This window comes from Meriones unguiculatus, chromosome 17 (assembly GCF_030254825.1).
Source record: "Meriones unguiculatus strain TT.TT164.6M chromosome 17, Bangor_MerUng_6.1, whole genome shotgun sequence".
NCBI lineage: Eukaryota > Metazoa > Chordata > Mammalia > Rodentia > Muridae > Meriones > Meriones unguiculatus.
In genome coordinates, this window is record NC_083364.1 from 61,368,691 (window position 1) to 61,383,989 (window position 15,299).

At 40.6% G+C, this 15,299-nt stretch overlaps 1 protein-coding gene across 7 annotated transcripts in view; it reads right to left on the minus strand.

The window, feature by feature from the left end:
• Positions 1-15,299, minus strand: part of Epha6 (EPH receptor A6) — a 955,104-nt gene that overhangs the window by 37,147 nt on the left and 902,658 nt on the right. For all 7 annotated transcript variants that reach the window (XM_060370600.1, XM_060370599.1, XM_060370601.1 and 4 more), the window contains one exon: positions 6,506-6,655. In XM_060370600.1, the coding sequence (XP_060226583.1) occupies positions 6,506-6,655 (150 nt within the window). The remainder of the gene's footprint in view (positions 1-6,505; positions 6,656-15,299) is intronic.

The window sequence follows — 15,299 nt, forward strand, 5'->3', positions numbered from 1 at the left end:
GTGCAGCTCCTTTGTGTGTGTGTGAAAACACTATAGATGCTGAATGTTACCTAGTTTTGTGATCATGTAGTTAGATACGCTATTTTTTTCCCTCAAAGTTCCAGGTGGCACTAACCTCTATGAGTTACTGGTTTCTTCTACGTGCTTTGCTAACTGAATTATTTATAATGGAGATTCACTGCATTCTTTCATCTTCCCTATTACTCTTGTCTCTGAAGCAGGCGTCCATCCATCGGGCAGCTGTAATTAGTGCTCATTTAATTAAGAGAGTGCCTATCAACCAGATGCCTGGACACCAAGAGTGTGAATTCCTGAAAAGCGGAGAAGAGGCCATTTTCAAGATTACTTCAGTGGAATACATATTCAAATCAGGGCAAAAATTCCCTCTGTAAAATGGAAGGTTGAAATGATAGGAATGGGTTTTTAGCAATTTACTGTATCTTACACAGATCATTACACAGGGACCATTACATAATACAGTTGAGTTCGGAAAAATCTAATCAGTGAAAAAAAAAAAATTGAAAACGACTGGACTCTCTGAGTCATAAAATCACACTGCATTTCTAGGTAAGTGGATTCTGTACATCCTTCCGTCTTGGCTGCAGCGCTGACCCCTAACTGAGAAGGGTTATAGAATTATGAGGGCGATCAAGAAATACAGAAAACAGATATTTTCTTCCTTCGTCAATTCCAGAAGGGTGCTTCAAACCACACTATTTTCAAAAATAAAAACCTGAAAGATACACCCCATTTTCCCCCTTCAAGTGAGTTTCAGAAAGTAACCTAGAGGGAAAACTCATCATTATTATTATCATCTTATTATTATACAAAGCGTTTAAAAAGTGAGGAGAAAAGACCCAAACCCCGCAGCAGCACTGTGCTTCCTCCGAGCAGCCTTAAGTGAGATGTTCCCTGAGGTCTTCAGGGGAAAGCGGAGGAGCTACATGGCAGAGTCTAAATGAGAGCGCACCCAGGAGGCAGCCGAGTTTCAAAGGCCTTTTTAGCATCATCGTGTCCGGGAAAAGAAAACAAAATCCCAGATTACAGTCTAATAGAGCAGTAGCTCTACCGAAGTCGCTTCTCATTTGAGGGAAGCTGGCCTTTTGCCCACCTACTGACTGTGGATTTGGTTATTTCCTGTTCCCTGCTGTTCGTCTGTTGCTTCCCCCTTCCCCCAACACCCGTGCATCATTACCTGGTGCACATTTTGGAGCGGAGAGGAGCGCGGTGCCCTTGGTGCCATTTTTGGAGCTCACGCACCACGATGTATTCCCATTACGTAGTAAATTACAAATGATTTTGAACTTGAATGAGAATAACATACAGCGTTACCTTGACCTAACTTACAGAAACGGAAGATGAACTTCACACGCTTGAAAGCATCAAGACATCCCCCACCATCAATCTGCCTGAGGATTGATTGTTTTGGGTGACGGGACAGTTCTGTCATTCATTAAAATTTGACTGAATTGTTTGTAAGAATTGTAACAAGAAGATAGTGCGTTTCATGAAAATTTAACACCGAGGGACAAAAAAAAACTGCAAGAGACTTTGTATTTCTCAGCAGCGATAGGTCAGCCTGCGTCCTTCTGCATGCAGAAAGTAATGCAAACACTTGTGCGTGATGGAGTAGCATGCATAATTAAAGATCCTTTGGTCTTATTAGGTCGAGCAGTTGTGGAATGCAGGCTCCTCTGAATCCTGGATTTTACAGTTCAGGGGTAAAAGCAAGTAAGTCCTTTCGGATTAAGCAGGGACTTGAAAGACTTGGGTAGATCACTGATTTTTTTTTTTTTTTCCCTAAGCTCCAGTTCTCTTACCTGGAAATGGGAAAAATACTGGCATCTACCCCAGAGAATTATCTTGAATCTTAAGTAAACTAATCACCAAATATAGCTGTTTTATGTTAGCCATCTCTTCAGCTCCTAGTCTGTATTTTGAACTAGGAAATTTTGTTCATTTAAACACAAGGTTATTATTGACAGGTAGAGACTCATTCTCATGTTTTAAATCTTTGTTTTATATATTTATTCTGTTATTCTAATACTCTTCATGTTTTTGTAGTTTGATATCTTAATGTATTAATAAAGCTTGTTATTTAAAAAAGTTATCAAACAGTAACAACAAAGGTGTTTATAGTAAACACATATAATCCAAGCTTTTGCTACCCAAGATTAATTAAAACAATGTACATACATATGTACGAGGTGCTATCAATGAGTTATGTAGTATTTCTTCAACAGCTACAGTTGGTTATTTTAAACTCCAGGAAATGGAATCTCAGAAAGCTTAAACCATTTGCCTAAGTGTTGGGTCAGTCGAGCCTGGGATCAGAACTTAGAGCATTCTAGCTGTACTATCAGTAGCTCTTCACTGAGGGGTAATTTTTTTATCCTCCCATCTCTGATAAGACAATAACCAGAGCCTTTGTTGTGGTTGTTTCAGTACTGGAATTCTACTGGAATCTAGCATGTAGAGGCTGGTGGTGCTGTTAAGCATCAATTGCAATGTTCAGGACACACCTCAACCCAAAATACTGACATGCTGATGCTAAAAGACCCTGCAGGTCTTTGTAGTTTGACTGGTTATTAGATTAGAATACAGCAATACCCTATTAACTTTTTGGTGTCACACAAAAGTGAGACTACAACAAAGCTCTTCTTAATAATGACAAATACCTCAAAAGGGTGTGCAAAAATTGAACCAAACAAGCAAATCAAAGAAACCTACACATATTCTAGCTGCATAACTACCTTCAACTTGGAATCCTTCTCCCACTCCATATGACTATGGGAAATTTTGCAGTCCTAGTACTCCATTTACCTTAAGGAGAAGGCTGGCATGGAGACCAACTTGGATAATGAATGACCTTGCTTCCCTGATGTGGGTTTAGATCAGGGTTGAGCAGAGCCCTTGTGGAGGCAGCCAGACTTCTTTAACTTTGGGATTAACACTGGAAGTTTAGAAAGACTTCATAGCCGTATTGTTATGCTGAAATCTTGAGCCTCAGGGAATGAGGCAGTAAAGAAAGTGTGGTGAGTAGAGAGAAAGAGTCTAGAATCCTAGGCCAACACTAAAGCACTGTAGGCCCAGATCCAGTGTGCTAATCAACCTGCTGTTTCATATATATATATATATATATATATATATATATATAAAGGGCGGTCCTGATCTAGCCTATCAGGTCTCATCGGGACTGGCTGCATTGTCTTCCTGTATGGCCTGGTAAGGCTGCTCCCCCTTCAGGGGGAGGTGATCAAAGAGCCAGCCACAGCCACAGTGTTCATGTCAAAGACAGCCCCTGTTCCCCTTACTAGGAAACCCGCTTGTACACTGGGCTGCCAAGGGAGGACTGCCCCATCAGTGGATTGGGGAAGGGCATGGGAGGAGAAGAGGGAGGAAGGATGGGAGGAGGCTACAGCTGGGATACAAAATGAATAAATCGTAATTAATAAAAAAAATTAATTCAAAAAGTCTTTTTGTTCAAGTTAGTTTGTGTTGTTTTTTTCATTAATAATCAGAAAAACCCTTTATGACAGTATTTGCATGCTTGCATATTTTAAATAACCATATTGTAGTCATATAGTGTTTTATTACATTGAAAAAAAGAAAGCATAGCTTATGTCCTTGACAGTGTCAATCAAATTGAATGTGTGTGTAAGACTTATAAAGTACCAGAACGTCATCTCTGTGGTGACATAGTGGGTTCCTGTAAGTGAAAAATGTCTCCTTAATTCTCTTTCATGTTTCCGGAGTAGAGTGAGAGTTCCATACAGGTGTACAGCGAGTAAGATCAATTAGAGTAATGACATTTCCACCGCTGTAACCATTTGTTGTTGTTGTTATTATTATTATTATTATTATTTTGCCCTGAAAATCTCCAGACTTCTTTCATCAAGTTCTTTACAAAATATATAACCTGTGCAGGCACGGTGACACATACCCTTAGTCCCAGCACTTGGGAGGAGGAGGCATGGGGATCTCTGAGTTCAAGGCCAGCGTGGTCTGCAGAGCTAGTTCCAGTACAGTCAGGATCACACAGAAAAACTCTGTCTTGAAAAACAAACAAACAAACAAACAAACAAGCAAACAAAACAAAACAAAACACCCAAGATATATAATCACTGGTCGTATTCTGTAGTACCTAGTGTGCAATGTAGAATACTGATCTGGAAGTATATGCTGTCTGACCTCTGCGCATGCACCTCTTAGCTCTTCTTCCTAGAACCTCGTTAAGTTCCAGCCTTTCCTTAGTGCTATGTGATCATCCTCTTTACCGTCCCTGTGAGGGACAGTGTTCAGCATCCGTCTCTCTGCACTTTGTTTATTTCATCTAACACAGTGGAGGACTGATCTTCTTGCAGGCTTGCCCCCCATGCACACCCGGTCTGGCGACTAGCACATGTTTAATAAGGACTCGCTGAGTGGCTAAGCATCTGGCACCAGCTATTATATTTTGTTCATTTTTATGGGATAGTTCTGTGAATTCTGCTTTTCTCTTTCTCTCTTCATTTTCCTTCCCTAATGTACAATTCCACTGACCTTTGGGAAACTCATTATATTACTCACTAACACAGATTCTGCAGACTCAGAATTGTTCATTGTAATAAAATACACCATAGTCTGCAGAATAGAAAAACTATTTCCTAAATACTGTCTGAAATTTCCTAAACTCATTAGAAACCATAAAACATTGTAATGTTCCATTTGATCTACGCCCGCAGCTTTGTTAAACTCACTAAAATGCAGCAAAAGTGTATAAAACATTGAAACAGAACTAGCTGGACTTTCATTCCCTGTCTCATTACTTTTTTTTTTTTTTAGAAAGCATCTAGGTTGGAAATGGCCAAGTGTAAAACCATACCTGAATAAATGAAGGTGCAATGAAGGACAAATGGGCAATAGACAGTATTTGGGCCGAGCAGTTGGGAAGTATGTTTAGTTAAATAGAATTCCAGCCCCCATTTTTGTAGCAGAAGAACGTACTCATGAGAAACGTAAGAGATTTTTTTTAGCACATTCTGCTTTTATCTGTTAATGTATTGATCTGAAGGCCTCAAAGTTTGGCTCCCTAACTCCAGCCTCCACTTTTTCTCTCCCTGTTCTCTCCTCCTTGAATATTCTTTGGTAACTCATACAAGATGGTGAAACCACAGCGACTGAGAGCCTACTTTGGCTTTGGGTGGAGAAAAGTTCAGCCTGGTGCTCAGAACAAATGAGAACAGGCTCAGTGTCAGGTGATTCCTGGCTATAATCTCTTCTCCTGTTCCAGATACAGCTCCTGTGGCCAAATGAGGCGTAATAGACAAAATCACTCTCTAAATGGTCGTCTTGGATGCTAATCATCAAGATCTATGTCCAGAACTGCTGGGTGAACTCTTGGGCACAGTCCAGGCAGGGAGAGTCTGACAACAGGATCTGGACTACAATAGGTAACAATTAAGATCAATTTACGTGGTATTCTGAGTTGAAATGGCCATTCCCCGCAGAAGCTGCCTCCCCAAGCAATCTGTCTTGCGCCTTGGCATCCTCATTGTATCTGCTCTGCCCCACAAAAGTCCTGTCTACCTCTGGTGCCTTGGCAGAGATCAGGAGAATGTTACACTCGAGAAAGAAGAACGTGAATCCTTTGCTGAAATAAATGCCGTCAGCGCCTCTTCAGATTTTAACTGGAGTAAAGGAACGCAATGCTGCAGTTAATTAGGCTCCGTGTGTGTTTAGGGATGATTTACAGTCACATAGCTAGCTTTGCATCTATGGGTTCAAAGTCTTATCAGTGCTTATTTCCTATCACTATGGCTTTAGAAACCATCAGGTGCATTGAGGAAGGCAAGCCAATTAGACAAACCTGGATTATGAGATGAGACAGCGCAGAGAGAACGCATTTGTCTGCTCTGACCTTGCCCCGCCTTGCATTGTTGGGATATCTATAATTCTTATTACTGTCTCTATGACTGTGGGGAGATCATAGAGGCTGAGTGTATGAACCTATCTGCACTGTAATGTTATCAACCACAAATGTAATTGCTACAGATAAAACAGAACCAAAAGAGAGAGAGAGAGATTACACAGAAGATTATGGATCTCAAAGAACGTTGAGAGATGACATTCATCGATAGTGCATTGCCTGAAAGCAGTCACTTTTTTTTTAACGTACTATCTAATCCTAGGCTAGTTTGGACTTTACAGTGGTGCACGGAATTGCCCTGTGGACGAAATGAAAAAACAACAACACGCTTTCTTTTGTTTAACTGTAGGCGGGCACCCTTGCTCCCCTAGAACAACGAGGTTGTGTCAGGTAAGACGCGTGTCCTGCACGCAGCCCAGCTCACTCAGTCAGCTAGAGGTGGAATGTTCCTCAGTTTCTCCAGACCGCCCTCCCTCTAGTCCCTTGAGAAGCCGGCAACAAAACAAGGGTTGATCTGAGAGAGAATCAAAAGAAGATTTCCCCCTGAAAGCTTACGTGCTTGTTTCCCCAGAAAGGCAGAGCTGTCCGTGTACTTACATCCTGGTTGGACATTTCCCAGTACGGTCTCTCTCCGTAGGACATCACCTCCCACATGACAATGCCGTAGCTCCAGGCGTCGCTGGCTGAGGAGAATTTTCTGTAGGCAATAGCTTCCGGGGCTGTCCACCGTATGGGAATTTTCCCACCCTGAGATAAAATAAATAGGATATTTCTCAGTTGGCTCACAAGGATATTAACCCACACACACATTCCATTTAAATGTCTCTTGTTTGCAATCCGTAAGTTGCTTGATAATACTGTTGGCACTTTAAATTGAAATAGAGAGCTGGGATAATGTCATAATGGCAGAATTTCCCCCCTATAATTGTTATTCAGGAAAAAAATAGCTTTAATGGGGGGGAAAGTCTCACTTTGGAAGGATTTTATTTCATTCATTAGAGAAATTTATTTTTACTTTAGATTCACACAATTAAACACACTATTATGCCATTTGGAGAAAGTTCCAGATTATGGGACATTAAAAACTAAATATTATTCAACACTCATTAAGCACTGTATTACGTTTATAAATAATAATGAGACTAAAGTTCTATTCTAATTGAAGACAAATGGGTTAAACAGGCTGAGTAGCCTGTACCAACTCCACATTTAGAGAAGAATGTTATTTTCTTGCTTTGCCTCAGCCATGATTACATTTATTAAAAAATATTCTTTACCATGATACAAGAGCAGAGGAGTAGGAAAGCTTTTATTTTTTATATGTTAAGGTACTTTGCATTTTTTTCCTTCAGTGTTCAAGTTTACATCTGAATATTGTAAAGAGAATAAATTGCACAAATTTATACGACTTAAATGCTAACGTCTGTCATTGTGTTACACTTAACTTTTATTACCATTTATTACATTTCATATGTTGAAACACTCTGTAAATCCCCCTTTACTGTGATGATAAGAATAAAACAATTCATCCGTTTGATTTATAGTAATCTTTAAAATAATCTCAGCCCAAAATTGCCGCGTTGCACAGACGTAGGTGACGGTGGCGCCACTAGATGGCGGTAGAGAACAAGGCGCGGCTCCGTCTAACTCAAACCTGGAAGAAGGCTTCAGTTCTCAGAAAAATTATTTTCATCAGTCAGAACCCTCCACCACGGGATTGATCCAACATCATCAGCATTTTCATGGGCACAGTATCTGAGCTCACAATGTGCACAGAATCTGTGTTAAGGGAAGAGTGGGGGCAGAGCAGAGAACAAAATCTATGTATTTTGTTTCACTCTTGATGATTTTAGTATTGGCAAACATCTTTTAAAGGTGAAATTCTTTAGTATTATGTTTAATTTCTTAACACTCGAAACACTGTGAACTTCAAGAGAAAAAGGATTAATTCGAAGTAGAGACAATGTAGGTTTCATAAGGCAAATGCGAGACTTCGTGGAACCCTGATTTCAGAGCTTCCTGGAGAGCATGTGTTAGGACCCTGGTTTTACAGCTGAGTGAGCAGTCCCAGAATCAGAGGCCAAGAATCGGATATTCCTTGGTATCTGAAGTCTGCTAGTGCAAACATACAGATGGCAGGATGGAATGCTGGTAGATAAGCATAAATATTTGACCTGGGGAGTTGGGTACACAACCAATATAACTTAATAGAACATAATTTAATATAACATAACTCATTTTAGTTGATATTTTAACAGATATCTTATCATGATGTGTTGCAGTCATATATCATAGAAGGAGCTTGGACAGGAGCCTGAGGCCTAGGATTTCCATGCTTTAGTGCAGAGGTCTGCTAAAAGCTATTGAGGAGAGACCAGAAAATTACATTTATGAAGTTAGTGAAAGCAATTTAACTGGGTGGGGTGGGCAGAAAAGGGGGAAGGTGTCATTCTTCTTATTTTCTCCTTTAAATTTTTTATTTATTTGTGTGTGTGTGTGTGTGTGTGTGAGAGAGAGAGAGAGAGAGAGAGAGAGAGAGAGAGAGAGAGAGAGAAGAGAGAAAGAGCATGACTATGAAGGCCAGATGAGGGTGTCTGCTCCCTCAGAGCTAGAGTTACACAGGTGGTTATGAGTGACCAGAAATGGATGCTGGGAACTGAACTTTGGTCCTCTGGAAGAGCAGCCAGCACTCTTAACTGAGGAGCCACCTCATCATATACACCGCCATGTTCCTACATACTTAATCTTTAACCAAGGCCAGTTTGCCAGAAAAGCAACTAAACAACAACAGTCACCCAGGACCCACAGTTAAAAGTGAATTCTAGGTAAACAGAAAACAGTTGCCTTGGGGCAGCAGTGGGCTGTTGTAATTCTAGCCCACGAAGGAGTTTTTTTGGAATGGTGTGTTCCAGCTAGCACATAAGACTGGCATTTGCCATAAATGAATAAATAAATCATCTTTCTTCTACTATAATGAAAACATGCATCCTCTATTTCGATTTATTAAATTTGGCAAACCCTATTCAACTGCACTAAAAAGATATTGTAAATGCTGTCTTGAACATTAAGTGATATTCTTTTGTTGTGATTCATTTCTTCTTTACTATGTGTGTCAGTGTTTTTCTTGCATGTGTGGTGGTTTCATGTCCCCCAGAACTGAAACCACTGGCCATTGTGACCCACCATGTGGGTGCTGGGAATCAAACCTGGGTCATCTAGGAAGAAGAGCCAGTGCTCCCAACCACCAAGCCATCTCTCTAGCCCCCCATTAAGTGATATTCTAAGGAAGCTGGGGTCATCTCACCTACTTGCCTGTCCATTTGTTAAGTCTTAGACGTGTTCCACAGGGCAGTGTAAAGCAACAGTTAATGGTGACTTTGTCTATGTATTTATTGACTTGTAAATGATATCCTTATCCAAATGATTGGCACATGCATACAAATTTGTATTTCAAACAACTTTCACATGGTGAACATGAATTTTATCACTTTCCTTCTTGAGATTTTCTTTTTTACCCAAAGGGAAGATATTAAAAACATCTGACAAGCCAAATTGCTACCTGTTGTGAATTGCATTTACTCTAAATTCGCATGTTGAAGCCCTAACTGACAGTGTGGCTGTATTAAAGGAGACTTAAAAAAAAAAGTAATTCAGGTTAAATCAAGTCATAAGGGGATAACCCAATATGACTGGTTTCCCCATAGGAGGATGAAGAGACAGCAGAGGATCTGCAGGCACAGAGAAAAGGCCATGTGAGGACACCCTGAGGAAGCAGCCGGCTGTCTGTGAGCCAGAGAAGCTTCCAGAAGAGCCAGGCTTGCTGACACCTTGGTCTTGGACTCCAGAACTACGAAGACTAGATTTTTGGTGTTCAGGGCAACCAGTTGGTAGTATTTTTCTCATGGCAGCTCCAGCAGAATAATTATTACACTACCCCAATTAAAAAAAAAAAGAAGAACCAGTTTGATCTTTGTTCAAATGAACACCAGTGCAAAATGAACAGTACATCTTCATTTCAAATTCTTCGCCCAGTGCTGTCTGGAAGTGGAAAATGTGAGCCAGAATAATCTTAAAATAAAATGCAAATAAATAAATAAATAAATAAAGGAAAGACGTTTAATGTAGAAGATGTAATTTTAAGTAAAAAATGCATGAATCTAATAGTGGGCTGAAACTAGCATGCTTCTGAGCTCACATGAGACAGAGATAAAGAAATGTTCAAAGTTTTTTTTTTTTTTTCTGGTGGGGAATACTAAATATAGTTTATTTCTAGTTGTAACATGTGGGAGAGAGGGAGAGAGAGAGAGAGAGAGAGAGAGAGAGAGAGAGAGAGAGAGAGATACCCTTAAGCCTTGGGCATGGTTTCAAATCTCTGTGTTAAACGAAATAGAAGTCTCATTTGTACACATGTGTAGTGTGTATACAGAGTGTGCATGTATGTGCATGTTTGTGTGTGGGAGAGAATGAGGCAGCCTGTACCGTTACACACGTGGGGTGCTCCCACAGGGAGGTCAGAGAACAACCTCACTTTCAGTCCTCACTGTCCACCTTGCTTGTGGTTTGTCCGAGTGCAGCTGGTGGCTAACTGGACCCCAGGGTTCTGCGGCGTCTCCTAGGCCCACCTCCCATCTCACTGTAGGCGTGCTTAAATTACATATGCATGCTGCCTTACACAGACGGCTCTGTGTGTGTCCTGGGAATTGGAACTCAGGTTGTCTGAGTTCTATGGAGCCACCCCTCACTACCTCCAATGCCCCTCCCCCCAGCCACCCACCGCTGGCCACCCTGGATCCCCTTTCTTTAACTGGCTTAATCTTGTCTACGTGTTTTCATCCCCAAGCACTAAGATACTTTTTTTTTGTCTTCTTTCATTTTCTTTCTGTTATTTCAAGAAGCTCTAACCACCAGATGCTTGCTCCAGGTTCCAGGAATGTACAAATAGCATAATTCTTTAGATTTGAAACCACAGTCATTGCTCGTTGTTTGACCATATGTTGGTGAGCTGGAGAAGAAAAGATGCTAATCAAAGGGGACTCAAAGGCGTTTTCATTACTAATAGCTCTCTTACATAGCAAGCTTAATCACTAGGGAACAAAGGAGGGACAGGAAGTCAGAGACATAGAGGCTACTGAAGCCATAACAGTGACGTTTTTACTCTGTTTTCCCAATTGCTCTCAAAGCTTGTCACCTAACAAGTAGGTAGTGGGTTGCAGATGTGAACGTGCTGATAACAGGGGAGGAGCCCAGCACACACAATGCAGCTGTATTGCAGATCTGCTTCACATCTAAGTTTCAGAATGTAGCCCTGTTGTCTTAAGAGGACTGACCAATCAATACATAGGTAGTGAAATTACAAAGAGTTAATGCTGAAATGTAACAACAACAACAAAAATGATCCAGAGAAAATGAAGATATTTGAAAAATCCTTCATTTCTCATTCTCCGGATTCGATGTTTTGCCCAAAGAAAAAGTGTTTGAATGGACAATAAGCTCTTTGGAAGCTTTCCTTTTTCTTCTAGTATCTATCTTTGAAGTCCTAAAACTTTAAGAGAATCAGAGTAATGGAATAGACAAACATTCAGAAAATGTATGAAAAAATGTTTAGCATCTTTAGCTATCAGGAAAAAGCAAATCAAAATCACAAGGAGGTTCAAAATCACTAGAGTCAGAACGCCTACCATCAAGAAAGCAAGCAGCAAATGGTAGATGAGAGAGATAAGAAAAAAGACTTTTATTCACTGCTCGTGGGAAAGCAAATTCATTCCCTATGGAAATCAGCAAAAACAAACAAATGAACAAATGAACTAAAATGATACACCACGTGATCTACCCATACGGCTTGTAGCGTGTACCTGGAGGAATCTAGGTTATTGCACCACAGGGATTCTTTCATATTCATGCTTACTGAGGCACTCCTCACAATAGCCCAATCATAAAATCAGCCCAGGTTCCCATCAACAGATGAATAAATATGGCATCTGTATCCCATGAAGCTTTATTCAGTAATGAAGAGCAAAATTATGTTATTTGCAAGAAAATGAATAGAACTACACACCATCATGTTGAGCAAACTAAGCTAGATTCAGAAAGCTGAATATCACATTTTCTCTCATACATGAAATCTGTATCTATCTTTCTATCTATCTATCTGTCTGTCCGTCTTTGAAAAAGTGGGAGGGATTGTTTAGGAAGAAAGAAACCAGTGGAAGGGAGAGAGGAGCTGGGATGAATACGAGCAAAATAATTCATTCTAGAGCAACTGAAGTCACTTCGCGTATCGAGCAGGCTTAGGTGTGATCTCAAACTAGGTTTGCAAAAGCTAGATGCACGGTCAGGTGACAGGTGCACTGCTGTAACCAGCATTTGGGAAGCTGAAGGATCATGGATCCGAGATCGATCTGGATTACATGGTGAGTCCAAGGACAATTTGAGCTACAGAGCAAGACCCTCCATAGGAACACTCCACCATTGCTGGTGGGAGTGCAAACTTGTACAGCTACTATGGAAATCAATACAACAGTTTCTCATACAATTGGAAATCCATGTTCTTCAAAACCCAGCTCTATCTTTCTTGGCCATATACTGAAAGGACACTCTATCCTACCACAAGGACACTTTCTCAACTATGTTCATTGTAACTTTATTCATGATGGGCAGAAACAGTCAAAGAATGGATAAAGAAAACATGGCACATCTATACAATGGAGTATTACTCAGCATTAAAAAATGACATCATGAAATTTGCAGGCAAATGGATGGACCTAGAAACAAACGAGTAAGGTAACCCAGACATAGTACAAATACTGTCTGTATTCACTTCTAAGTGCATATTAGCCATTAACTAAATGATATCCAAGCTATAATCTGTATACCCGAGGAGATTATGTAAAGAAGAGGGATCTAGAGAAATGCATGCATCTCCTGGGGAAGAGGAAATAGAATAATTTTTGCTGGGGCCAGGGGATCAGGTGTGTGTGTGTGTGTGTGTGTGTGTGTGTGTGTGTGTGTGTCTATGATAGGATGAAGGGAAAGAATGTGGGTAAAGATGGCTGGAATCAGGAAGTATTTGGGGGCAGTGTAGACACCTAGCTAAATGGAAACTTTCTGGAATCTCTGAGGGTGATCCTAGTGAGGACTTCTAGTAATGGGTAATACGGAGTCTCAACTGTTCATCTCTTATAGTTAGGCAAGTCTAACTATAAGCTGAGGTTGAGTTGTTGGCCAAGGGGTCTGTCCCCCTATGGAGATCACCAAATAACCAGGCTGATGCTAGGACAGAGGATTACTCTCTGAGAACTGGCAGTGGGGCCAGAAGCACCAAGATAGTTCTGCTCATCAATCATTTAGCAATTAGCCTTATTTTCGGGAACTTGAGAAAATCTTCATAACTAGGTAGCTTGATCCTGTGCCTAAAGTCTTGCCATTGTCCTGAGGATATATGTTACTCATCTTAATAGGTCACAAGTAAGATTCTGTTATCAAAGAATGTCCTCTGTGTTTGAACACTGGCTGAACGGATACTCGCTTGTGATTTAACCTGCTGATAGTGACTGCCTATACTCCTTGCCTTTACCTCGTGCTTCTCTTTGGGACCCTGGACAAGCTAAGCTCTTCAGCATCTTCCTTCACTCTGCCATCAGATGCCAGCATATACATGTGATACAGATACATGTGGTTTTGCATAAACATAATTTGATTCACAGATGCCATATTAAAACATCTTGCCCTAAGCAAAAACTCTTTTTGACATGGTATTTTAAAAATGTTATTAATTTTTATTTATGCATAATATTTGCATATTTTATGAAATATAATTGATCACAAGAGAATACTATATAATAATCAACTCAAATAAATACCTACACCTCTTTAAATGTTAATCATTTGTGTATATTGGAAATTCAAACTCTTCAAGTCTTTGTGAAATATACGGTAGATTGCTTTAACTAATAGTTATTCTACCATGCTATAAAAGTACTGAACCAATTCCTTCTCTGTTTTGATACTTTTCATTTAAACTCATTTTCCCACCCTCCCCAGGCTTTAGTGACCACAATTTGACTATGAGAGATAGACTTTTAAAGTTTTAAGAAGTTATTAGTTCTTAATAAGTGCTATTACTTGAGTTTGTTCCTCAAAGTTCCTAAGCTGATAACTAAATCCTTGTTGGGTGCTGGTGAGGTAACTTTATCAGTGATTTGGTTATGAGCACACATCCTTCATGAATGGATTAACACTACTCGCATGGTCAGGCAAGTCCACATGCTGGCTCTATATTTTTTCTATTACTTATCATTCTTTTTTATTTATTACAATTTACCACTTTGTAGCCCTGCTGTAGCCCCCTCCCTCGTCTCCTCCCAGTCTTATCGGCTCTCCAACTTCTCTCCCTATGGCCCTTCCCTAGTGCACTGATAGGGGAGGACCTCCTTCCCTTCTATCTGGCCCTATCAGGTCTCATCAAGGCTGGCTGCATCATCTTCCTCTGTGGCCTGGCAAGGCTACCTCCCCACCCAACCAGGGGAAGGAGATCAAAGAGCAGCCACTGAGTTCATGTCAGAGACATCCTCTGTTCCCCTTACTAGGAAACCCATTTGGACACTGAACTGCCATGGGCTACATCTGAGCAGGGAGTCTAGGTCCTCTCCATGCATGGTCCTTCATTGGGGTACAGGCTCTGCCGAAGCCCCTGGGCTCAGATTTTTTTGGTTCTGTTGCTCTCCTTGTGGAGCTCCTGTTCCCTCCAGGTCTTTTTATCTCCCCCTCCTTTTATAAGATTTCCTGCACTTTGCCCAAAGTTTGGCTATGAGTTTCAGCCTCTGCTTTGATCACATGCCAGCTCTCTTGTCCTCCATCTCAGCGTGACATGGCAGAAAGAAAGCCCTTTCACAGATTTTTCAACCTTGGAGTTTCCTGGCCCTAGAATGGTAAGAATAAACAGGACAAAGAAGGTGAAAATTTTTATTAAGATAATCACTGTAGAAATGTATGGCAAAAGCATTGTTTTGTGGCACAAATCTGTAAAACCAGTCTTAGAAAGACTTGCCCTTTGTGCCAGACTTCAAATATTTCTGTAGATGATCTTTGCCATGGTCATCTCTGAGGTCTCATGGCATGCCGTCTTATAAACTCAGAGTTGTGCTAAGAAAAGTTTATTTTTTTCACCACCAAGTGGCTGTTGTTAGCCCTCTGTAGGCCAGTGATATGGATGGGGTAGGGAATGTAGGGATAAGGTTTGGAGCTCCCATCATCCCACCCTCCCATCCAGGAATACCGTTAGTCCACCTCTCCTGTTCTAATGAAATAAATAATTAACCCTCTTCGAAACTTATGTTAGAATGCATTTCTCATGAAGAATATGGGCAGGTTTGAATGATTTCAGATAATCAGG